Source organism: Vulpes vulpes, chromosome 12, assembly GCF_048418805.1.
Source record: "Vulpes vulpes isolate BD-2025 chromosome 12, VulVul3, whole genome shotgun sequence".
In the NCBI taxonomy this organism is placed as follows: domain Eukaryota; kingdom Metazoa; phylum Chordata; class Mammalia; order Carnivora; family Canidae; genus Vulpes; species Vulpes vulpes.
In genome coordinates, this window is record NC_132791.1 from 142769215 (window position 1) to 142794080 (window position 24866).

The window sequence follows — 24866 nt, forward strand, 5'->3', positions numbered from 1 at the left end:
GCCTGAAGTCACTGTTAGTTAAGTGCTGATATACTTACACAAATATCCACACGGTATGTCCACGTGGCTCAGGGACACAGACACACAGACCAGGACTCACCTGCACTCACACAGACTTACTCACATGCTTGGACAACAGCCCTCTGCCCCTTCCTTCCTCCCTTCCTCCCTCCTAGCCCCTCACCTGGAGTGGGTCCCGTGGATGGCCTTGGGGTGCTGGTCACTGGTTTCACCAAGGCCACAGCCTCTCTGGGCACCTGTCCGCCCAAAAAAGAGAGTGCTCAGGGGGTCATGTGGAGTCCCCAGGGAGGGGACAGGGTCTGGGGCAGCAGCAGGGTCATAGCTGACAGGGGCAGCTGGTTTCTGAGGCTCTCTGACACTTTGTCTTTTGTCCTGTCTGGGCCCAGCCCAAAGCCGCCCCTCACCTGGCTGCCAGATGCTGCTGCTGGGTGGCTCATCTGCCCTTTGAGGATCATCAGGGCCTCCTCGTGAGGGTCTGGCCGCTTCACAAACACCTTTCCACCATCCTTCCTGGTGGATTGCATAGGAATTTCTTCTTCCCAGCCACAGAGTTCTAGAATAGGGAACTTTTTCCTCCACCCCCATCTCTATCATCATACATGAAAACCGAGAGAGGATTATAGACTGGTCTGAGGTCACACAGCACAACCTAGAGCATGGTCTGGGCCTTTCTTTCTCCATCCAAAGGCTCATCTGGATCTTCTGCATAAAAAAACTCACTCCCTGAAGGTTGCTGGGCAGGGAGCACCCAGCTGGTGGCCACTCAGGTGTGGTGAGGAGGCCACTGGCCCAGAGGGCTGGGGTGGGGGCAGAGCTGACCTGAGGGCCTCGGGCCGGCCTCCCCGGGGTGGCTGCTGGTACTGCCTCACGATGTTCTTGATCTGCTGTGTGGGCTGAGGGAAGTGCTCCGAGTTGAGCGTTGAATACCGGACGAGATCTGGGCAGGGCGAAGCTGTGGGTGAGGGATGGGGGTAGGGAACAGAGTAAGGCCACAGTTGGTGTTAGGAGGGGACAGCTACATGCCCAATCCCACCCACCCCCGCTGGGATAGGACACTCACTGGTTTCTGGACAAACCCGGTCCTGAGCTAGAATGGGGGCAGCCACAGGCTTGGTGGGGGGTCTTGGGGCCTTGGCCAGAGGGGCTGGGGCCAAAGGCTTTGGAGCAGAGCGCAGGAGCACAGGCTTGGCTGGGGGTCCAGTGCCCACAAACTTGGGCTGTGCCTCTGGCGCTAGGGGTTTCTGCAGAGAATGAAGAGTAGAGTATGCTTCCTGGGACACACTGGCCTATTCTTGGGGACCCTGTGTTTGCCCAGAATGGGCTTGAGGCTACTACCCCAGAGAGGCACGGTGAGACCCTGGAGTAGCACAGTGCTCAGCTGGGTAGGCCAGGCTCACCTCTGGAGGCAAGGGCCTTGGGGTGGGACCCAGCGGCTGCTGCTGGAGTGCCATGGCCTGTAGGGTCATCTCCCGGGCCTGAGGAGAGGTGGTGGTGGTGGTGACCAAGCAGGCCTGTGCTCAGGGCACCTCCCACAGCCCAGCTAGCACTCACCAGTAGGACGGCCTGTTTGTGGATGAAGGCTTGCTGCAGAGCCAGTGTGGAGGCATCCAGGCCTGGGACTGCGGGGAGCCATGTCAGAGGGCATGGATCCCAAGGGGCAGGACATGGGGGGAAGTGGGGATTCCCTAGCTAACCCCCACCCTGCGGCTGTCTCAGCCCCAACGGGCCAGTGGCTGCCTCCATTCTGCCCCTGAGAACCAGGAGGAGGGCCCCCTCCCCTTGCCCACCCTGGAACCACTCTAGGGGTAGGCACTGACTTGGCTTTGGCTTTGGCTTTGGCTCTGGAGGCCTCCTGGGGGGGTCTTCAGTGCTGCTACTGCCGCTTCCACCAGGCTGGCCTCCCCCTTTCATGCGGTAGGCAATGGCTGTTGGCTTCTCCAGGTCCTGGGGGCAGCAGGTGGCTCAAGTATCTGCCTCACTGCCATACTCCCGAGGTTCCAAGGCAACGGGCATCTGACACCAGCCACCTCCTCTTTCCCCGGGGCCCCACATCAGCCTAGTGTCTGCTTTATGCCCAGCTTCTGCTCATGCAGCATCCCAGTCAGTACCCCACCAGTCCTGCAAATCCACCCAATCCACCCCCTCTCACAGATGAGTAAACAGGTTCAAAGAGGAGCTGTGCCCTGCTCAGGGCTGCACATCATGCCATGGAGGGACTCCTGGGACTTTCCAGAATGAGCAAGGGTACCTGATGGGGCTGGCTCCCACCCCAGGTGGAGGAGGGGCCCTGGACCTTTAGCTGTGGGTGGTTCTGGGATCAGCCAGGAGCATCTCTAGCCATGAGCGCACCCTCAACCTTTGCCTGGCCCCCAGCAGAGACCCAAGCCCATGCTACCCCCTGGCCCTGGCTGCAAGAGGCTCCTGCATCTCCTGTGGGTGTATGACTAGATATGTACATGCGGTTCCAGTTTTCTGCCAACACCCCGCCCCGTCCTTACCACGTCCCCGTAGGACAGCACAGGGTCGAAGAGGCTGTCCAGGTAGCAGTCCAGTCCCCTGTGGGGCACAGAGGGTTCTCCCAGGCTGTCTGAGTCTAGGGGGTGAGGGGGAGGCAGATACAAAACCAAGTTGTTTTCTCCTGCTGATCACCCCACATGGCCCCCAGGATCCCTCCCGACCAGAGACAGTGGCCCCTCCTGGTTGGCCTCGATGGGTGGCTGTCCCTCTCTGGGCCCTGTTCTCCCCGTTTGTACCGTCCTCGTTGTGGCTGCAGTACCCGTCGGAGTCAGCCACTCGGGGCACACATCCCTGAGTCTGGGGCCTGGTGGGTGTGTCCTCATCTGAGTCCCAGCTGTTCCCAAACAACCTGTAGGGAAGGGGAACATGGAGCAGCTGACCACCTGAGAGATGATGGCCCTCCCAGAATGACCCCACCATCATCACCACGATCTCCTCTGGGCTCTGAAAATGGGTGGCTCTTTCCCTTTAAAGGTGGGACCCCGGGGTGCCTGGCTGGCCCACTCAGCGGAGCGTCTGACTCTTGATCTTGGGGTTGTGAGTTTGAGTCCCACACCAGGTGCAGAGGTCACTTAAAGCTTAGGTTTGGAACTCAGCTCTGAACCAGCAGCTGGGAGGAAAGCCTCATGCAAAGGGGAGACCAAGTGCCTGAAGGGCCCACGTAGCCACCTACACTCTCGGGCCTCCCCTGCCGGCCATGGGCCCTTCTGCACCCACGATGAAGTAAGACTTCTGTCTTGGGAAGTTCCTGAGCAGCTCTAGGTCTGACACCAGGTCCAGCACGTAGTCGTGGCCTGCCAGCTCGGCCCACTGGACCCCATTCTTCATGGCCACTGTCCAGCCCCGCCAGCCATCTGCCAGCCCCCTGGTGACAGCACACGGAGGGACAGAAGTGAGGGATGGAACCAACAGGTATTGCCTGGAGAAACCCTGGAATATGAGCCAGCCCCCAAGCATGACCAGAGTGGACCCTGTGTACATATGTGTTGGGGGGTCTGGTCTCCCACCTCTCCCCCTCCCTCCTTCCCAGGTACCCGAGGGCATGCTGGGGCGGGGATTTTTCCAGGAGCCAACCTGTGCCTCAGAATGTCTCCAGCCACCTCTTCCCCCGTGCTCCAGGAGTGTACTGGGCAGGAGAACTGGTCACCTGGGACAGCGGCGGGTGCTGGGCTCAGTCCTGCTACTCCCCCGCCCGCACACACTCTTAGGCTTCCCCACTCTTGTCCCATCCCTGTGCCCTTCTGTGAGGCAGAGAGGGAGGAGGGAAGGCAGTGCGTGGTGGGGAGAGGACAGCTCACCATTGAAGCAGCCCACATCCAGTGCCATGCTGGCCTTCTCCTGGGTTGCTATCCACTCAAGCTGGGTCGGGGGGAAGGTGCGGGCAGCCCCAGAGCCCTGCTGTTGGGCCCGGCCCATGGCCTGCATGAGGCGGTGTTGACACACAGCCTGGAAGCCATTCTGTCCATAATCGGACACAAACCTGATGGATAGGAGTTGAAACCGGGATGAAGAGTGATCTGTGGCGAGTCCGCGATAGAGGAGGATTCTAAGTCTAGTCTGACCCCAGAGCTCTATGGTGAAGCTGAGAAGGCCCGAGCTCCGAGGCCAGCTCAGAAGGGTCCCAGGCTATAGTCCAGAGCTCTGGGATGATACGGGAGGGGTCCTGGGAGAGCCCAGAGGTTCGGGACTAAACTCAAAGGGCCTCAGGTTAGCCCCAGAGTTCTGAGGCTAGACTAAAAAAATCTCAGACTATCCCAGAGTCCTAGGACTAAGCTGAAAAGGTCCCAGGCTAGCTAAAGGTATCTTAAGCCAACAAAGGTCCAAGGACATGCCAAAGAGGTCCCAGGAAGGTCCACCAAAGCTTGTTGGAGCAAAATGTCATTGACAAGGTAGGGGTTGCAGCAAGATGTGGGCAAGAATTCAGACTCTGGAAGATTTGGCTTTCAATGCCTTCACCAAGCCTCCCAGGGGATCATCTGGCCCCTCCGAGCCTGCCTCCAATTTCTCATCCACACAAGTGATGCCATGAGGGTTCAGCTTGGCCCAGGGCCAACAAAACTGATCCCCTCCAAGGGCAGGTACTCCACATGCCCGGCTCCCTGGCTCCCTTCCTGCTGCTGGAGCAGCAATGGAGCAGCCCCTCGGTGGCGGTCACAAGAGGGAACCCAGAGCTGTGCCCACTGCAAGCCCAGAAAGGAAGGCAGTGGCCCTAACCCGTTGTCACAGATTCACAAGACTGACCCACTGAGCTGCCTACCTACTGCGCATAGCCCAGGTGAAGCTCTACATGCTCTGAGGCTCACAGCCACCCTGTAAGGTGGTCTTGTTACCAATCCTAATTTACAGATGAGGAAAGAGACTCAGAGAAGGGCAGTGAGTTGCCCCAGGTCACACAGCAAGTGAGTATCAGAGCTAGGATTTGCACACAGGGCTTGCCTGAGCTCAAAGCATCCTTCTCACCCAGCAGGGGGATTTTTTTTTTTTTTAAGATTTTATGTATTCATAGACACATAGAGAGAGGCAGAGACCCAGGCAGAGGGTGAGGGAGAAGCAGGCTCCACATAGGAAGCCCGACGCGGAACTTGATCCCAGGTCTCCAGGATCACACCCCAGGCTGCAGGTGGCACCAAACCGCTGCCCCACCAGGGCTGCCCCCAGTAGGGGGATGTTATCACTGTCATCTTCAGTATCATCAAGATGCTGGCATTCTGAAGGTTGAGCTGGGGTTTGAACCCAGACTGTCTTGCATTCAGAGTCTATACTCCTAACCACCTGGCTCTACTGCCATGACATGAGAGATGAGCGCCTTTCCCCCAAATTCCTTATGCCCTGGTCTTGCCATCCTCTGAGCTTTGCAAGTCCTTTATCCAGTTTACCTGAGCCCTACCCTCCATAGTGAACACCTGCCCTTGTTTCTTGTTCTGAGACTGGTGGAGACAGAGAACGGACCCTAACAGGCCCTCACACCTGAGCTTCCAAGCATAGAGACCTCACTCCTGGCCTGACCTCTGACATCCCCCCCGGGGCCTCAGGCCAGCATCACTGTTCTCAGCCCTGGCCCTGCCGGGTTCCACTCACTTGAGTAGGTACTTGCTGAGGCGCGAGGAAGGTGCGAAGCCGCTGAGGCATGTAGCCAGTAAGAGCCAGCCCCGCTCGGCGTTGTGGGAGCTGGGGTTACGCCACACCTGGTTGGCCAGCTGTGCCAAGATCTCATCCCGGAGCTCGGGCACTGCCAGCCCCTTCTGCACAATGTAGTTCCCAAAGACGTTTTCCTGGGCACCATACAGGTGAGGGTCGCCCATGAAACGCAGGATCTAGACCACAAACAGACTCTCCTGGGCCTCTTGGAAGGTTGTTTGGGCCAGGGCCCCATCCCCAACATGCACCCCTCTCTCGACCTTCCCATGAGTCCCAGGAAAGCCCATGTAACAGCCCCCCCCCCACCATGTTACACTGTAATTGCCATGTCCTGTGCCAAATGACCAGGCGGTTCATGCTAACTATGAGAAAACTCAAGATCCAAAGCATACGGACTTTTCTCTCCTGGTCAAGAACCTTCCACTAGCGCTCTCCAAACAGCCCTAGCCCCTCCCTGCATCTCTGGCCTCCATCCCTCACCTCCTTCTCCATCCAGGCTCCAAGAAAGCACTTTTTTAACATTCATATCTGACCACTCCCTCCCATGGAAGCACCCTCCTTGGCTACCTTAGAATGAAATCCAAGGCAGACAAGGCTCCTGCCCCTGCCCTTTTGACTTCCATTAATTGATGTGTTTTGACTACATCAACTTTTTCTTCTCTCGGTGGCTTCTCCATCTGTCCTGGCTGGCAGATTCTAACTCCTTCCAAACTAGCTCAAATGCTCCACCCCACCCCCATCCCCTGCCAACAGGAAGCCCTCTTTGATTCTGTCCAGAGGTGGTTTAGGAACCTAGTTAGACTTCCCAGCTTCCATGCCTAACCTCTGTCCATGGAGTAGTCAGGTCTGCTCTGCCTCCCCTCCTCAGACTAGGAAGCCCTCGAGGAGGGGACCTGGATCTATTCATGGTGTCCCTGGGAAGCTCCGTGGAGACTCTGGGGGAGCCTCTTTGCCAGGAAGATGGCTGGGAGAAGAAAGCCTCTCAATCCTCAAACCCTAGTCCAGAGAGGAGCCCTGATTCCATGCCCTTCCTCACCCAGAAGTCTTTCCTCCAAAGAAGAAGGCTGGGCTTAATGGTCTGGGTTAGTGGAGGACCCAGGAGGGCAGGTCAAGAGGCTTCACGGCTATAACTTCAAAGGTGGCCTGGGCGGACCCTTACCAACTTGAAGACGCTCACAGCTTCTGCATGGCACTCTACTGGCAGCCGTGTGAGGGGTGTCCTCAGGGGCAGTGTCAGCATCCCAAAGGCAGGTTCCTGCGGGCACAGGGCAGGGGCGTGGGGACAGAGCTGGGATTCCTGGGTACATTTGGATCCACTTCTCTGAGCCAGGTAGGGACATGAGAGCCAGTGAGGTAAGGGCTCCTTTCCCCAGAGTGTGGATGGGGACACTGAAGCCTGAAGAGAGGCAGACACTGGCCCTCAGTTCGCTGGTGGTGGAGGCCACCTGAGCCCCCTGGAGAGTCCCTCTTCCTGGAGAGCCCGAAATGAAAGCAGGGATGAGGTACTTGGCAAATGGCCACTTCTTAAGTCCCTGGGGGCCCTCCATGTCTGTCTGGCCCTCCTCTGGAGCCCCTGGACTCCTTATGACCCGGCAAGTCAAGGGCTCTGGGTATGAGCCCATGCCACAGGGCATGGCCAGGACCCTGCCCCAGGCTGACAACAGTGCCTGCTGACCAGGGCTGCTTGGGCTCATGCCAGCCTTTACCTTAAAGTGGCATCGGACAAACTTGGCCATGGGGTAGTTATTGATATCAAGGGGCAGCGTGACACGGGGCTCGGCCTGGAGTCGGGGAGTCCGCACAGGGGCCACCCGGGGTCCCTGGGCTGCTCTGAGGCCTGTGGAGAGAGGGGGGCGTGAGGTGCCAGACTCTGTGCCTGCCCACCCCTTCCCCACACCGCCCCGCACTGACGTACCCGCCACCGCTTGCAGGAGTCCCGCCAACTCAGCAGGCACCTCCAGGTGCCCCACGGCCACCACCTCCCGCTTGCTCAGTTCCTGCGGGGACCATGCAGCATGAGGGGCGGCCCTGCCACAATTCCCACCTGGCGGCCTCCCCTCTGGTCCCTGCTGCCACCCAGAGCCCACACCCACCTCCAGCTCCCGGAGCCGGGCCTCCTCCACCCGCAGCCTCCGCTCTGCCCTCAGCTGCAGGAGAGCAGATGGTCAAGGCGGGGGCAGGAGAACGGTGGGCAGAGGCGACGGCAGGCCCCAGCCGGGCCCCGGGGGCAGCCCGAGCCAACCCACGGGAGGTGGCTGGCAAGAGAAGCAAAGGGGGCAACTGGCCCCCATACAGGCAGCAAAGAGGGCGCAAAGCTCTGGCCAGAGAAACAGAGAGGCACAGGAGAAAGAGCGAGAAAGAGAGGCAAGAGGCGGAGGAAGTAATACTTCAGGACAGGAAAAGACCCCCAGGAGGATTTCTGTAGTTGCCCAGAGACACGGGGTGGACTCCCCTCCTGTCACGCCACAGAGCCTTCAGTGGAGGCCAGGTGGGTTTTCAAGGCTCTGTGGACTACACTTGTCTTTCTGAGGGTGGGTTTATACAACGGGCCAACACTGGCATTAAGGTAAGAGTAAAACCATATCCAGTGCTGCTCAGGCTGACAGATTCCATCACACCCAACTCCTGAAGGCCTCACTGTGAACCCAGCACAGGCTAAATCCTCCCCATGCAGCATGTCCCTGAACCCCCACCCCCCAACCCCAGGGCTAGGCAGACAAAGTGAGGGTAGGGAAGGCCAAGTCCTGGCTGGTGAGTGGCAGAGTGGGGATTCGAACCCAAGACTTTCTGAGGCCAACAGTCTCCTCGTGGGGGCTAAGGGCCTCCTCCCTCTCCCTGCTGCCTGGCTCCCCAGAGCAGGGGGAGCAGCAGGTCCGCACCTTGAGGTAATGCCGGTGGTTTATATACGTGTGCACCAGGGACCGGAACTTCACCAGACTCCTCCTCATCTGCTGATACCGCTGCCTAGGGGTGGGGAGTAAAGAAGTGTCTTGGGGGCTGGGGAGGGCAGGGCATAGGATCGCAGAGTGACCAAGGTGCAGAGATGCCCACGCCAGCCGGGCTTGCGTATCACTGCCCATGACTCACTATACAAGCCCCATGAAACTCAGAGAGGGGCAGTGACTCAGCCAAGGTCACTCAGCAAATTAAGTGGCAGGTCCTGGAGGAAACTGCCTGGAGTGTGTACATCCCATCAGGTTGTAGTCCCAGGGCTCCCAGACCCAGGATGCAGGCTGGGGCCAGGAGGCAGGTGGGCAGGACATCCAAAAGCAGACAGAGTCCGCACACCCTTCCTGCAGAGAGGTCCCGACACTCAGCTCACACACCTCCGGGACAGGGAGCTTATACCCCAATTCAGGCAAGGCCTCTTCAGAGGCGCCAGCAAGTCCTGCCCTGCGGGGGTTGTACCTGGCCAGGTAGCCCCGGGCCCGGCTCTGCAGCAGGATGATCTTGCGGCGCAGGGAGCGGAACCGCCGCCGGATGAGGAAGCCGCGCAGGCAGCGCTGCAGCGTGAGGGCTGCCAGGTGCAGGACACGCTCCCGCATGCTCTCCAGCAGCTGGTGCAGGTGCTCCTTGAGGAACAGCTGAGGAGGGGAGGCGGGCCTTGAGGCATGGAGTGGCTGGCCTCCTCTGGGAGGCCTGGAGATACATAGACCAGACGGGCGGCCTCCTGGACCCGGGGATGGGCTGAGCATGGGGAGGCTGAAGGAGCAGTGATGGGGAGCCAGGCAGGGGGAAGCCCCCGAGCATAGGTCTGGAGTTGGGATGCGCCTTCCGCTGACCGCTGACCAAGTCCATTACGCTGGCTTGGGGCCACTGCTCTCTGGCTGGGCCATTTCTCACTCCACAGGCTCCAGTTCTAAAGCTCCTGAAGTCGGGGCTTCCCGGGGCCACACGTGAGGCAGGACTCACCTTGCTGACACCAACGCGGTACATATTTGGCATGACCGTGCACAGGCGGCTCAGCACCGACACACACATGTCCCCACTGGCCGGCAGGTTGTGTTTGAGGGCCACAAGACAGCGGTACCTGTGGTTTCAGTTGAATAAGACAGTTTACTGCCATCTGCTGGAAATTGTGCATAATAACTTAAAATTACTCCTTTGGAATCTGCCCCCTCCCCCAAACACACACAATAAAACTAGGAAAAATAGCGGAATGAGAAGTACATCGCTATGTGACAGCTAGCATAACGATCTCGCACAGCAGACAACTGAGCAACTGTGCATGGCAGGCTCTGTTTTGCCTGGGTTCTGTATTCCTGGGGCCATGGGGGAGCTGGGTATGGAGCTGTGGAGCTCAGGAACCACCCTGACTGACATACCTGTCGATGAACACCTGGAAGGGCAGGCGCACTGGAAAGCCCTCCTTGCGGATTCGCACAGTCTCGAGCACCCCTGAATAGCGTAACTGTGCCATTACCACATCTGGCTCAAAGAGGCCTGGCTCCTGTAAGGAAGGCCCAGAAAAGGAGTTTGCATATGGGCCCAACCACAAATAGTCCCCACAGTGGGCTGGGCAGATGGAAGTCCAGAGAGGTACAGCCACTTGCAAGGTCACACAGCATGGGAAGGAGGATCTGGCTCTCCCAGGGGCCTCAGCCATCACATACCTTCTTGTGGTTGGGCTTCAGGCAGCGTACGAACAAGGGGTTACACCTGCACAGGGGCAGAAGGAAGGCACCCTGAGGCCCCAGAGCAGGAGGTGCTGACCCCTGAGGGTCACAGAGTGGGTCAGAGGGGAGACTGGGTGCCCTCCCACCTACATGCTCACCTCTCCATCTTTTCCACCAAATCCAGGAGCGACTGTTGGAACTTAGCAGCCACTGTGTGTGCCTTGTAGAGCCGAGTGACAGAGCTGCTCTTGCCCAGGCGCTGAGGGGTGGCCTGTGGGGCGTGGCTGGAGAAGAGGTGTGCCACCACCTGAGCAGAGGCGGGCAGCAGGCCAGGGCCATAGTCAAGGCACGAGAGACAGGAAGATGAGTGGGGGGAGAGACAGAAACAAGGAAACAGGTTGGTGGGGTGGGGGTTGGGGACAACAAAAAGAGTTAAAAACAAAGAGTCCAATCTCCAAACCAGAGGGATCAGAAAACTAACCCACTAGACCCCAGCCCTCTCTGCAAGGCTGCTGTCCTCCTGGATCACATGCCTCTCAAGTTGGTGCTCAGCACCTTCCACGAGACCTGTCCCATGGTCGGGCTGGCTTTTTTATTTCAATCTGACCATGCACTTGGCCCTGAGGTGGCCTGTGACGCACATCGTCATGAACTCTGACCACAACCTCAGGAGGGTGCCCATTGGACAGAGAAGAAGGTAGAGGCCCAGAGGATAGGGTGGGTGGCTAAGAACAACAGGGCCATTTGGGAGAACCGCTCAGTGGGGGGATAGGGTGGGCACAGCTAGGTGGCCAGGGCCAGGATGGGCCGGGGTGATCCAGAGGGGCCGGCCAGGGGCATGGCCCTTCAGGGGGCAGGACCAGGAATGGGAGAAAGCCCAGAGCAAGGCCGACTCTGGGTTGGGATCAGGATCACAGCCTGGCTGCAGCCAGGGGGATCCAGAGGCAGGACCAGATACCTGGGGCACTTCCCCATTTCCTGGACTGAGAAAGGGCCTGATAGCAAGCTGGGCGCTCTGGGGTGGGGACAGAGTGGCAGGAGGCCCAGCTGGCTCACCCGTGTCCGGCTCCGCACAAAGAGATCCAGCACATCCTGGCGCACCTGGTCATGGTTCTTGTCGAGGAACTTGTGCACCTGCCGGGGGGAACAGTAGGGCGGCTTGGGTAGGACCCCACACAGCCTGGAGGCACAGCCTATGCCAGCGTGCTTCAGCCTGCCTGCTCCCAGCCTCCTCCTTCCTCCCTACAGCAGGTCAGGGGCTCCCAGGCCCTGGGGACCCTGGCCCTGCCCCCCTGGGCCTCTACCTCCCTATCTGGACCCTTCCTCCTGCCATAGTCCCCCCCCTTCCACCCCCATTACCCTCCCAATCCTCCAGGGAGGGGGGCACTAGCTCTAGCTTCACATGACTGTCTGGATCTTGGCCCCATCCTCAGTGGAAGATGCTATCTTGTGTCCTACAGGTGAGAAAAACAAGGCCCAGGTGGGCACAGAAGCTTCGAATCCTGGCCTGAGACACCTCCAGGGCAGGAATGTGTCTGAGATAACTGAGTGACCCCATCACTACTAATAACAGCTACTCTTTAACATCCACCCCAGCCCTAGGCTTCCACACTCACATGAGATGGGCACTACCATGATCCCCATTTCCCAGAGGACAAGATGGGCTCAGAGAGGTAAAGCAATTTGCCCAAGGTCACACAGCTGAGGATCAGCAGGCCCAGGACTAGAAGTGGGAGTGTCTGCAGTCCCTGCTGTGCTTCTGTCTCCAACTGCGGTGGCCCTGGAGGCTAGGTGGGCTATCCTGGGTCTCACCTGGTAGGTGACTTTGCCTGCATAGTGCTTGATGGTGAACTCGGGCAGCGGCATCTTGGGTTTGGAGTAGAGTGGGTTGGCGCCGTGGTGGTAATGGCACTTCTGCAGAAACGTGTGGTCTGTGGCCTGGAGGCAGGCAGGGGTCAGAGGGTGGGCAGGGAACCCCGGCACCCTGCCCCTGGGCTTGTGGCAAATCTAGCAGCCCTGTTTCCTGATAAGCACAGGGGAGGAGCAAGTCACAGCTGCCTCTGACTGCCCACTGCCCTAGGTGGGGAAGTGGACGTCCCTACTTGTGTCTTCCAATCAGAGTTTGAGGTCCAACCTCAAGGTCACCTCCTCCAGGAAGCTTTTTGTGACTTCCCAAGCTGGTACCCCACTCTGGCAGCCCATTGTCCTCTAACCAGCCTCAGTCACCCTGGGTTGCGAACAGCAGGTTGGGTATTCTGAGCTCCTGTCCCCAGGCCAGAGCAGAGAAGAAGGCGGGACCCAGGCCTGATGAGGACATGAGGCTCAGAGATGTTGAGCGAGCAGACCAGGCTCACCCAGCACCAGTGGCTCACCTGGGGAAAGCAGCACTGGTCATCAAGGATGCGCAGAATGCCATAGGGCTTCAGAGAGATGAGGTTGATACACGGCTGATTGTCAGCAAAGGTGATCTCCCGCCAGTCTATCTGTTCCCGGATGTACTCCTCCTGTGGGTGTCAGGGGCTCAGCCTCCTGGCCCTGCCCAGGCCCCATCCACCCTACCTCCCAGGCTGGATCCACATGAAGGGGCCTGGCGGGGGCACCTCTGCTTGCATAGGAAGCTCATTCCGTGGAGGGGCAACATGAACCATCTCTGAGCCTATTCCACCCTCCACCTGGGACAGCCCAGCAGAGGGGGAGAAGGATCCCCCAAGACAGCTTTTCTTGGCTCAGCACCCAGCAGCTTCCCTGTCCAGGGCACGGGCCTTTGAATGTGCTGGTTCCCTCCACTCCACCTGACCACCTCCAATTTGCCTTTAAAGAGCCAGCATTTCCTGTCTGGCTCCAAGGAGACCCACCGGCCAGACAGGAGGGCACGGGAGTACACACCTGCTCCTCCTGGAAGATGATCTTGTTGAAAAGGTACTGAAGGTTCTCGTTTGCATAGTTGATGCACAGCTGCTCGAAGCTGTTGAAGCTCAGGTCCTGCCAGGTGGGTGGTGAGGCTGGGCCTGCTCCCTCCTTGGCCAGCAGCCCAGGTGTCCCCACCCAAGGCTCTGCTCACCGGCCCCAGCCTCCCCGGGCCCTCCCTGCCTTCCATGGCCTCAGGGAGTGCTTGAGAGTGAGTGAAGGAGATGAGAGGCAATCAGGGGCAGATGACAGTGGATGCTGTAGGCAGAGAAGGGGAGAGGAGGCTTTATGTCCCCTGTCCCTCATCCACCCGTACAGCCCTACCTCAAAGCCATAGATATCCAGGATGGCAATGGACAGTGTGTCCTGCCGCGGGGACACCAGTGCGTTGACCCGGGCGATGAGCCAGCTGAAGAGCAGCGCATACAACACCTTGGCGATGGCATCCCTGGGTCAGAGATGGTGCTGGGGCAGGTGGGCACATTGCCAGAGGCAGGGTGGGGGGTGAAGGGTGGGCAGGGCAGGCATCAGGGGCTCAGGCAGGGAGGAGCAAGGCCTCACCTGGCATCCACGGCACTCTCCACGGTCAAGGGGGTGAAGATCTTCTCTCGCATTGTCTCCTAGGGAGGGATGAGGCCCCTGAATGACAGCAGGCTGGCCACCACCTCCAGGAAGCCCCCCAGAGGATTAGGGAGGTTATGGGAAAGGAAAGGAGGTAGAATGATGGTGTGACTGGTCTCAGGCACACAGCTGGCCAGGGCAGAACAGGACCCTCTCATCCCCCCTCTGCCTGGCTATGCTGGCGGGGGCAGGGCTGCTAGTCTAATGGGGGAGACAGAGGCATAAGCAGACAGACCCAGTGAGATCAGCCTTGGAAAGAGACAAAGGGCCAGGGTGTAGGAGCCCAGGGCAGGTAACAGCTCACACTGGGGTCAGGGGTGGCTTCCTGGAGGGTGGGGTGATGCCTGCATTGGGCCTTTAAGCATGAGCAGGTGTGAAAAGGGGAGAACAATCGAGGCGCAAGGAGAAGCCTATGCTGTCCAAGCAGTGGCAGGAGGCTCTGATGGCCCATGGTGCCCAGGGACTCACAGTCACTTTGAATGTGATGGCCTTCTGCAGGCCCTCGGGAGAGATCTGCAGGAGCTCCGCCACAGCCTGGATCTCCCGGGCACTCACCACCGAGGCGGTCTCCTGAGCGTCCGTCTATGTAAACACCAACAGTGGTGTGTTTCAAACTAGATAACTGGGTTTAAAGCTTGTATAAAAAACATAAGCTACAAAAACCAGGAAAATCCTGAGATAGAAGGGGAGTGAAGGGGGCCCTGTGAGATACTCAAACATGTTAGAGTTATAATAATTAAACCCCTGGGGGGAATTAAGGCCTCGGGGGGCCCCTGGGGGTGCTCAGTAGGTTAAGCATCTCTCTTGGGTTCAGGTCATAATCTCAGGGTCCTGGAATCGAGTCCCACATCCTGCTTCTCCCTCTGCCTCTGCCCCTCCCTCTGTCCTTGCCTGCACACACACTCTCTCTCTTACAAATAAATAAATAAAATCTTTTTTTTAAAATGTTTATTTCTTTATGATAGTCACACACAGAGAGAGAGAGAGAGAGAGGCAGAGACATAGGCAGAGGGAGAAGCAGGCTCCATGCACCGGGAGCCCGACGTGGGATTTGATCCCGGGTCTCCAGGATCGCGCCCTGGGCCAAAGGCAGGCGCCGAACCGCTGCGCCACCCAGGGATCCCCAAATAAATAAATAAAATATTTTAAAGAAAACAGTGTGGAGGGCAGCCTAGGTGGCTCAGCAGTTTAGTGCCACCTTCAGCCCAGGGTGTGATCCTGGAGACCCGGGATCAAGTCCCACGTTGGGCTCCCTGCATGGAGCCTGCTTCTCCTTCTGCCTGTGTCTCTACCTCTGTGTGTGTGTGTGTGTGTGTGTCTCTCATGAATAAATAAAATCTTAAAAAAAAAAAACAGTGTGGGGATAGAAACACAATACACAGATTAATGAAGCACAATGGGCAATCAGGAATTAGGCAAAAATATGTGTGAGAATTTAGTGCATGAATTTAGTGCATGATTGTATTTCTTGAATTACAGGATTAGCATAACTAAGTAACCATGTGGGAAAAAAGAAATTGGATTCCAACCTCACGTCTTCCTGGGATAAGTGCCTGGTGAGCCAAAGATTAAATGTTAACACACACACACATCATAAAAAGTTCTGAAAAAATTATGGGAGAAAGTTGTTACAATGTTAGAGAAATAACTGTCTCCAAAAGTGATTAAAAGTCTAAAATTTATATAAGAAACGATGCATAAATAAAATGCCTGAAAATCACTCTTAAAATCTACATGGCAAAAAACCAAAACAAAATAGGACAAACCAGCAAGCAAAACACCAAAAAACTTGGATACAAATCAAAATTGAAATGATAAGCTAGAAAACATATTTGCAATTCACATCAGAGACAAAGGGTGGACTTCCTTCACATATATTAAAAGCTCTCATATACGAATAAGAAAAAAAAAGAGGAGCAACTCCAATGGTGGCTGGAGGGTCATGGGAGATAACAAATGATACATGCACAGTGTACCCCAAAAAGCAAATATAGATGGCTCCCAAGCTTTTGAGGAGATGACCTGCCTCCTGAGGGTGTCAGGGCCCCATGGGGGGCTATGGGCTCTCTCACCTCATACTTCTCGAAGTAGACATTGCCCAGGTGCAGAATGGATGCCAGGATGCGGAAGATGCTGTCCTGGTCCTCACCACTGAAGCCCAGCACCTCCATGGCAGCCAGGAGCCGGCGGAAGTCATCCGAGTCACTCTTCCCTGAGATCTCACAGTTCCCGCCCTGGGCAAGGGCAGGCACCAGGGGTCAGGGACCCTGGCCAGGCCCTCCAGCCTTGAGGCCCCAAGCAGGTGGTGCATGCCGGGCCTTGATCAAGTGCTTTACATGCGTTTGCTCGTCTAGTCTTCACAACATCCCTTAAAAGTGGTATTATGCTGTCCCCATTTCACAGAGGAGGAAACTGAGGCTCAAAGGGAGAAATGCCATAACTCCAGGCTGCTTAGCTCTGTTCTAAGCTATAGAGAAATTAAATGAGGTAGCCCCCCACACCCCCCTAGGACCCTAAAGATGCCTGTCACCCTTGTCATGATGAGACACTTTCAATCAAAATCATGGCCCCCAACCCCCATTGCCTTTGCTGGCTATTAGGACACCATGAGTTGGTTCTCTCAGCCCACCCAGGGTGATGGGGCAGGGGTGCCAGACCCGGGGGCCCTCGGACGCCTGCACTGCTCACCTGGTTCAGGTAGTAGTAGGTCTCAGCCTCCTGTAGACTGAAGGCTTGTCGCAGCTGGGCAGGCAGCCCAGCCAGCAGCTCATAGAAGATGTGGTAGTTCCTTTCATTTTTGGCCTGTAGGGTGGCAGGGTGGGTGCAGAGAAAGGAGCCACCCACGTAGAAGACCCCCAGACACACACAAGGCCAGGTGTGCTGGCCCATACTGGTACACAAGGGCCCAGAGGTGAGCCCAGGCCCCTGTGAGGACTGAGCTCCCAGCCTGGCACTGGCTGGGGATGGCAGTAGGGAGGCGGCTCAGGTCAGGATTTAATTTTGCTTGGAGGAATAAGAGCAAGGTAGTCTTTCTTCTCTTGTGCACATCGGGCACACACACCTATGTATGCTGTGTTCACGGTCCAGAGGGGACACACAACACACAGGGCCTCCTGATGGTTTGCTCCACCAGCGTGGCTGAGTGCCAGTGTGTCACAGGCCCTGGTGCAGGCTCTCAAGGCCCAGTGGGGAGCAAGGGAGACAGAAGCCCTCGACCTCACAGAGCCTGCCCGCTGGCTGGGGAGATGAGCACTTAGCAAATCACTGGTCAAAATAAGACATGTCAGATGGAGAACAGTGCTCCGGAGAGAAATAAAGCAGGGAAGGGGCCAGGGAGTTCTGGTGGGGTGGAGAGGGGCGTTGGTTTAAATGTGACAGCCTCCCTGAGCAGGTGACATTTCAGGGAAGACCTGGAGGAGATGAGGGGTTTGGTCATGCAGGTGTATGGGAGAAGAGGTGCTCAGATAGAAGAAATCATAGGTACAAGGGTCCTGAGGAAGGTCATGGCTGGATCATGTGCTTTAGGGACAAGAAAGGGGCAATGTAGCTATAGGGGGTGAGATCACCTGCTCTCTCTCTCTCTCTCTCTCTCTCTCTCTCTCTCTCTCTCACACACACACACACACACACACACACATATCTCTGTTCATCAATTCAACATTTCCCCAGCCCCAGCAGGTGCCAGGCTCTGAGTACCTACCTACCCCCAGCCCATCCCAACACACAGGGCCTGGGAGGGTCTGGCCCACCTGAAACACAATCCTGGATTTCTCGAGCAGGTACTGGGAGGTTATGGCACCAGAAATCACACCCCTGGAGACGGGGAGCACAGTCAGCTTGTGCAGGGTAGGTGGGTGGGGGTAGTGGCTGGTGTGGGCTCTGAGGACATGGGTGGGCCGCAAGACCCCTGGGGGTTCTTCCCTCCACCGTCCCACTCACCCTTCCAGAAAGACCTCCACAAACTTCCCGAAGCGGCTGGAGTTGTCATTCCTGACGGTTTTGGCGTTACCGAAGGATTCCAAGAGGGGTGTTGCCTCCAGGATCTGGACCCCAGAACATGTGGGAATTGTTGTAGGGGCCTGGAGTAGGGAGCACGGCTGGGCTGCCCCTAGGTGTTCCCAGACACAGACCTCCCTGAAGACCCCCTGTGTGAGGGGCCACTGCAGGTGGACTCCCTGTAGAACCCTTGGGTGTCCCCAGTGTCCCCCATTGCCCCTCATGCTCCCCCACATTCAGACCCCTCCCACAGCAGCCCTCAGGCAGGACAGGTCTTTGGATGCCCCTTCCTGCCCATCCTGCCACCACACACACACACGTGTGTGCACACACTCAGAGGCACACATGCACACTCCAAGTACCTTTATCTTCAGGAGTCCCCAGGACGGAGGAAGAGGAAGACAGAGGGACAAGAACAGAAGCAGGTCACCCATGGGACTGAACCCCTCTCCCTCCAGGCCACCAGGGGCCTTAGACCACAGAGTAACCACAGACCCCTTGGACCCCTGGGGTGGGCAGGGCAGGGCTTGCCAGGTGAGAGCAAACCCATGAACCTGGGCCTGGGGACTGTAGTGTGGCCCTGGGGTGTGGGAGTCTGCGGGGTCTACCTGCCAAAAGGCTCTGGGGATATCATCTTTACCCCATCCCCATGGACCACCAGTGGTCAACCATCTGGGCTCCTGGAAGAGCTTCCTTCCTGATCCTGGCTGTGCTCCTCTGGGGGCGAGGGGTCCTCTGAAAACCTGTGGTAGGTCACATTTCCCCTCACGGCTTCCACGCCACTCAGGCTCTAGCCAAGCCCTTGCTGTGACTCCAAACCCTGCAGAGCCAAGCTCCTGGGTGGCTCTGTCTCCTCTTCTCCCTCCCTTGCTCTGCACTGCACCATGGCCCCCTGACACTTCCCTCAGCACCCAGGCCCTCACCCGCCTCTGGACCAGAAATCCCTCCCTCTGCAGCCCTCAGCACCGCTGGCAAATCCCCTCACTTATTTGTATCCTGTCTCTCCCACTAGAACATCAGCTCCCACAGGCAAGAATCTCTGTCCGTGTACAAACCTCTAGGTCCCCAGCATCTATACCAAACCAGGAGCATCTGCTAAACAGGTGACACAAGGACCTGCATTTTAGGACAGCAGAGCTGCCCAAGGTATAGCTAGTCCCAGCTCCCATTTATTAGGCACCTACCGGGTGCCAGACCCTTTGCTCTAATTATATGGTTGTTAACCATCCTGCGAGGTAGGTACTGATGCACCCATTTTACAGATCAGAGAAAGGCTTGGAAAGGCCAGGTAAGGTGCCCGGGGACTCCAGAGTCCTACGAATGAGATCACAACGCTGTGACAAGCATGCGTGTCACTGTGTACACAGTGTTTTCGGGCTGTCATTTCCTCCGGATAAATTCTCAGAAAAGGAGCAGAGAACGCCCACTCTCTGCAGAAGTGTGACTTTGGGGAAGGGGCCAGTTCCCTTCACCTGCTCACTCTCATGGTCCCATTTAGTCCAGAAAATACCGTGTCCATTGCACAAAGGAGTAGACCACGGCCCAGACGAGAGCAGGAGCCAATGATAGCTGAACTGGGGCTCTCAGACAAGAGCTGAACTGGGGCTCTTCAGTGAATTGGGGTCTGCCTGGATTTTGGCTTATATTACTTCCTATTCTGGAATCCTCCTGAGGGCATTGAGTGGGAGGCAGCTGCTCCTCTGTTCCTAGTGTTCGGCCAGGGGCTGGGGAGAGGACTGCTGGGCTGGACCCCATGTGGTCCTGTGGGGCCCTCTACTCAACCCGCAGGTGGGGCGATAGCCTGTAGTTTGGGCTGGGCGGCACCCAGTCACTCTCCACCCCAGGCAACGCCTGTTGCATTCTCAGCCCAGAGGCAGAGCCTGTGGCCTGGGCCTCAGCCAGTTGAGGCACAGCTGGGTCCAGCTAGAATTACGGCCAAATCTAGTCCAGCAAGAGGGAACCCTGAGACTTTCACTGGCACGTTGGGAAGTCTGGGTGGTACACTGTTAACACTGTCTTGCTGATCCAGGTTGAGAATGATGCCTGTAGATGGGGACAGTGGAGCCAAACCAAGGGACATTGTTTAAGACCCTGGATCCAGCCATGCCTGAAGCCGACACTAGGAAAGGACCGTCAGATTACATGAGCAGGGCAGAACAGCAGCTAGGAAATGGACCCAGGTTATCTCAGCTGGCATCTACGGAATGCCTGGCACAGAAACTCCCAGACCCAGCTACATTCTCCCTGATCCCTGCCAAGACAGCTCTCTGCCTTGAGCTTCAGATCTCAGCTCACACACACACACACACACACACACACACACACTTGGGGACATCAGGTAAGTCATCTCCCTTCCCAGACCCCAGTGTCCCAGTCCGTATATGGACACAGATGAACCTGCCTCCCAGGGCTGCAGTGCAGCCCTAACGTGACAACATAACTAAAACACCTAGCGTGTAGGAGGTACTCAGTGCACACCTTTCCCTGCCTACTAGCCAGTCCTTGCAGAAGTCTAAACAGAGGGGTTCTGAAACCCTGCCTGGAGCAAAGGGAGGGCCCCAGAGGACCAGGCTGGCATAAGAGGGGCAGCAGACCGAGGCAGGCATCAGAGGGGCCTGGGGGAAGGGACCCCTCTGGACTACCAAGTCTGGGCAGACCCAGTTCCCACTAAGGGTCACGCAGCCCCCACCTGATGTCCCTGGATCACCTGCCCAGACTGCCACTGGCTGGGACACTGGCCCATTGCCGATCTTCATGGCCTGCGGCGGGAAGTCTGAGAGTTCGGTTCTGGAGACTGAGCTGAGGGGCCTTCACCTCCAGACTCACCTTCTCTGAGCTCCAGGCACATGGGTGTATCCACCACCTTCCCATCATTTCCGTGGACGCCCAGCAGACTCCTCAGGGTACCTGTCTTTCCTCCACGGCCCTGCCTACACAACTAATGACAGCTCCACCCCATCTCTCACACCCCAGTACAGGTCCCTCAGCAAGTCATTGGCTGACCTTTTAAACTGCACCTGGGTCTAGCTGTGCTCACCATCTTCATCAGTACCTCCTGGCCCAAGCCACTGTCTTCCCACACTTGGACTCCATGACGCCACTTTGCCATCCCTTGTGCACACTAGACCTCCTTGTACCCCAGGGCCTTTGCACTTGCTCTTCCCTCTGCCTGTCTGCTCTTCTTCCAGGTGTCTTCAGGGCCCACTCCCTCACCTTCTCAGTAGAGTCTTCATAGACCACCATGCTGCAAATTACAATCCCCCCAAACTCCCCACCCTCCTCCTTGCTTTTTTTTTCCTCTGCAACTTCCCACCTCTTCACATAGACATAATTTACTTGTGTATTTTTTCCTTCTCTTTCCTCTACTATAATGAAATTCCCATGAGAGTGGGAATGTTGTATTGCTGCCACCTGCCTCCCCATCACCTAGCCCGGGCCTGGCAAACAGTATGTCCCTGGAAAAGCTTTATTGAGGGTCTCACATTCTCAGGTTCCAAACCTGAGAAGACGTGGCCCTCTCCACAATGCTCCAATCCTGCACTCCCCCGGCCCCATGTCCTCAGTGCCCCAGCATCTACTGCGGCCCACCAAGAAGGTAAGGCCAGGTAGGAGAAATGGAGTGACTCCCATGCCCATGGGGCTTCCACTCTGGCCAGGCAGGTGTGCCCTGGGTGGGGAGGGGGGTGGCAGAAAGAGCCAGAGTCCCAGGAGCCCTCACAGTACAACCCTGGCCTCGGCTTCCCCATCCTCCAACTGGGGCCGAGGAGCCTGTCTCTAGGGGAGCACTAAGCTTGGAAGTCCTGGGGAATCAGACAGACCATGCAACGGATAGACTCACCTGCTGCGTGATGCCTCGTTTCTGGTTCATGGCGGCCAGGTAGCGCAGGATCAACTTGGTAGACTCAGTTTTTCCAGAGCCACTCTCTCCGCTGACGGTGCAAAGGAGCAGAGTGAGCATCAACCAGTTCACTGCCTCTTCTGGGCTCCCCCTACCCCTACCCTTCTGTGAACCTCCTATGACACAAGAGGTCATGGCGGGCTGGCCCAGATATGCCAAGCGATTTTTTCCCAGGTCCCACAGCAGGTCTGGCCTGATGCAGACCTGTCATCTGAGATTCCTCCCATACATTCCCCCAGCCCCCACCCTGCCCCATGCACACAAAGGTCCCCAGCCTAACCCACCTGATAATTATGCACTGATTCTGTTTGGCATCAAGCATTTTGGCGAAAGCAAGATTTGCAATTGCAAAGAGGTGCCTGGAGAGACAGGCCACAGGTGTCACTGGGACAGGGCTCCACCTCTCAAACCCCTGAAGGGTCAGGTAGGAAAGCATCTCTGTCCACCCTGGCAGCCAATTCTGCTCCACCCTCCACCCTGGGGAAATGCTCCCTGCCCCCATTCTGGTCAGAGCCACCATGGCCAACAATGTGGAGAGGACTGTGGCCAGACTGGGGGAGAAACCAACTGGGCCCAACAGGTGGGCTGCCAGCCACTAGCTGCCCCTACCCTTGGCTTAGGGGCAGGCAGGGACTTGCCTGGCTCAGGCAGAGGGACCCAGGAGACCCGAGGAGAACCCCATCCCCAACCCCAGAGACACTCACGGGGGATTTTCTCCCAGGGCCCGCCCATTGTACTGCTGCACCTGCTCTGGCCCATAGATTCCAAACATTCGGTACGGGTTCATCGACACCAGGATGCTGCCGATGTAGGTCTGCTGGGCAGGCAGGGGCTTCAGAGCCTATGCCTTCTCGTGGCCCTCCTCCCCAGCTTCCAGGAGCCTGGAGCCCCGTTTCCATGGAGTCAGGTGTCTGGCTGTCCAGCCTCTGTATTTGCCCCAGGGGCCCTCTCATAAGCTTGATGGGGGATCTACTCTGGTTGAGAAATGTCAGGCACTGGACCAGGCTGAGGCTGGGAGGCAGCTAAAGTGAGCAAAACCCCACAGCCACAAATCTGCAAAGGTGGCTATGTCAGCTATCATGAACTTCATTTATGCATAGTCAGGGCCAGGTTCCAGAAGGTTCTGCCTTGAAGTGAGGTCAAACCTCCACTGCCTGGAGTGGGGAGGGAGTTGGGAGCCCGGGGCATTCTGAGGTGGCTAGAGCCCTTGTGGCCAGCCCTCCCTCCTGCTCTGTGGTTCTGGGCCTCTGGCCCTCTGGCCCACTGTTGTGGGGCCAGCAGCCCCCTTCCATCTCTCCGGCCCCCTTCCACCTCTCTCTCTTCCTGGGATCCAGGCCTATGGATTCCAGGTCTCTGGAAGCTTTATCCACTAGGTTCCCAGTAAGCGGTCACACTTCTGAGTTTCCTGTCTCCAGATGTGTCTCTGGCATCCACTGTTCTAAGACTCTATGTTTCAGGACTTTGGATTTTAGAACCCTGGGCTCTAGCATGTTATACTCCAATGATAGAAACCCCAGAGTTCAAACCAGAAGCCACACATCTGGAGCTCAGCAGGAGAAATCTGTGCTTCCCACTGTGGCCCCAAGAGGCAGCTACCTTTCTGATTTGAGCTCAGGGCAGAGCCAGCCCCATGACTTACATAGATGAGGTTCCGTTCAAATCTGGTCTTGAGGTTAGACAGCACAGTGGTCTCTTGGAGGTCTCTGGGAGGGCAGGAAGAGGGGAAACATCAGGGCCCCCCTCAGTCCAGGGCTTTGGTCAAAAAGGCCTGGGTTCAAGTCCTGTGTCTGAAACCAACCAACTGTGAGACCTTGGGAAAGTTCCTTCTGTTCTGTGCCTCAGTTTCTCCATGTATATGATAGTCATCATCCCCACCTCACTGAGTGCGGGATGCTCTTGGGAAGCAGACGTGAGGGCCAAGTCACTGTGACTGGGAGATGATATTGACCAACATAACCCGGACATTTTGGGCATTCCACAGTAACTGCCACCCACCCCCACCTTGCAGATGAGAAACTGAGGCACAGAGTGTCAAAGTCTTTCAGCCAGTAAGTGGTGAGGCTGGGATTTGAACTCAGGCCCATCTGACTCACAGCTCAGACACAAACACTCTGGCTTTGTGATGCTGCATGGCTCCCACTTCACAGATGAGGAAATAGAAGCATTGGAAACGTGCCAGGAGGTGAGAGGCACCCCAAGCAGGAGGACGAGCTTCGGCCAGAAGTGTGCAACCCTGTGATGACCCCCTGCTGAGCCCCCCACCCCCCCCTCCACTCACTCCAGCTGCGTCATGTCCTCCACACCATCCTCCCGGCACTGCTCGTGGAACCGTGTGGTGGGCAGGTTGCGGATGGAGTGCATCTACGAGAGAGAGTCTGTGGTTGGCCTGGTTGGAGGGCATCCATGCGCGGCCACCTGTCTTAGACATGCCTGGGACCTGCTTCTGTTGGGGAGGAAGGATCCCCAAGGCCAAGGCCAGGCTGGGTCCTGCAGCCTCCCTGCTGTGGAATACCGAGCCCCACAGAACCCGCATACAACCCTTACTCCTGGGAGCACATGCCTGCCCTCTGCCCATGCATTTTCTGCAGCAGGTGCTCCCATGTGCTCTCAAGTGTCCTGACCTGGGGGTGAGAACACGCACGTGCCCACGTGTGCGCGCACACACACACACACACACACACATACATACTATTCCCTCTGCCCAGAAGTGCTCCCAACTTCATGTTCTCCAACACTGATACCCTTTCCCCAGATGGACCCCAAATGTTTGCTTATGTGACAACCTGATAAACATCCATGTCCTGGTGGATGGGGCCTCGAGGAAGGTGGACACTGAAACTCTCCCACTCAGCACCAGGCCCCTGCACTCAGGGCAAACATGCAGACCCCTACACTCAGACCCAAATGCAAAGGCATTTGCAGCTAATGCGACTCCCACACACCCCTAGTCTTGCAAATTGCCTATGGACACGCATGCAGGCATGGGATGCCTGGCTAGAGGCATACATGCATAGGTACATGCTCTCAATGTCCATTTGATACATTCTCATGTGCGTAGAGAGCTGAGGCTATCTCAACCACACCTGGGGGGCTCAAGACAAAAGTCCTGATGCCACCTGCTGCCACCGTGCCCATCTATGTGCACATTCTTG

The 24866-nt window shown here is 57.1% G+C and overlaps 1 protein-coding gene across 1 annotated transcript in view; it reads right to left on the minus strand.

Annotated features, from left to right (window-relative positions):
• The window catches only part of MYO15A (myosin XVA), a 50899-nt gene that overhangs the window by 21094 nt on the left and 4939 nt on the right, over nucleotides 1-24866 (minus strand). The window contains exons 2-41 of the mRNA XM_072730537.1: nucleotides 23993-24075; nucleotides 23354-23417; nucleotides 22419-22528; nucleotides 21999-22073; nucleotides 21655-21745; nucleotides 18179-18184; nucleotides 17760-17863; nucleotides 17570-17633; nucleotides 16509-16622; nucleotides 15893-16054; nucleotides 14289-14402; nucleotides 13761-13819; nucleotides 13524-13647; nucleotides 13179-13274; nucleotides 12665-12796; nucleotides 12105-12230; nucleotides 11349-11426; nucleotides 10451-10599; nucleotides 10290-10335; nucleotides 10002-10126; nucleotides 9589-9706; nucleotides 9085-9260; nucleotides 8556-8640; nucleotides 7770-7823; nucleotides 7592-7673; nucleotides 7383-7513; nucleotides 6836-6931; nucleotides 5617-5852; nucleotides 3837-4018; nucleotides 3613-3685; nucleotides 3212-3403; nucleotides 2727-2887; nucleotides 2520-2614; nucleotides 1839-1965; nucleotides 1573-1640; nucleotides 1419-1496; nucleotides 1082-1262; nucleotides 841-973; nucleotides 426-531; nucleotides 185-257 (exon numbers count right to left, since the gene is read on the minus strand). Coding sequence (XP_072586638.1) covers nucleotides 185-257; nucleotides 426-531; nucleotides 841-973; nucleotides 1082-1262; nucleotides 1419-1496; nucleotides 1573-1640; nucleotides 1839-1965; nucleotides 2520-2614; nucleotides 2727-2887; nucleotides 3212-3403; nucleotides 3613-3685; nucleotides 3837-4018; nucleotides 5617-5852; nucleotides 6836-6931; nucleotides 7383-7513; nucleotides 7592-7673; nucleotides 7770-7823; nucleotides 8556-8640; nucleotides 9085-9260; nucleotides 9589-9706; nucleotides 10002-10126; nucleotides 10290-10335; nucleotides 10451-10599; nucleotides 11349-11426; nucleotides 12105-12230; nucleotides 12665-12796; nucleotides 13179-13274; nucleotides 13524-13647; nucleotides 13761-13819; nucleotides 14289-14402; nucleotides 15893-16054; nucleotides 16509-16622; nucleotides 17570-17633; nucleotides 17760-17863; nucleotides 18179-18184; nucleotides 21655-21745; nucleotides 21999-22073; nucleotides 22419-22528; nucleotides 23354-23417; nucleotides 23993-24075 — 4369 coding nt within the window. The remainder of the gene's footprint in view (nucleotides 1-184; nucleotides 258-425; nucleotides 532-840; nucleotides 974-1081; nucleotides 1263-1418; nucleotides 1497-1572; nucleotides 1641-1838; nucleotides 1966-2519; nucleotides 2615-2726; nucleotides 2888-3211; nucleotides 3404-3612; nucleotides 3686-3836; nucleotides 4019-5616; nucleotides 5853-6835; nucleotides 6932-7382; nucleotides 7514-7591; nucleotides 7674-7769; nucleotides 7824-8555; nucleotides 8641-9084; nucleotides 9261-9588; nucleotides 9707-10001; nucleotides 10127-10289; nucleotides 10336-10450; nucleotides 10600-11348; nucleotides 11427-12104; nucleotides 12231-12664; nucleotides 12797-13178; nucleotides 13275-13523; nucleotides 13648-13760; nucleotides 13820-14288; nucleotides 14403-15892; nucleotides 16055-16508; nucleotides 16623-17569; nucleotides 17634-17759; nucleotides 17864-18178; nucleotides 18185-21654; nucleotides 21746-21998; nucleotides 22074-22418; nucleotides 22529-23353; nucleotides 23418-23992; nucleotides 24076-24866) is intronic.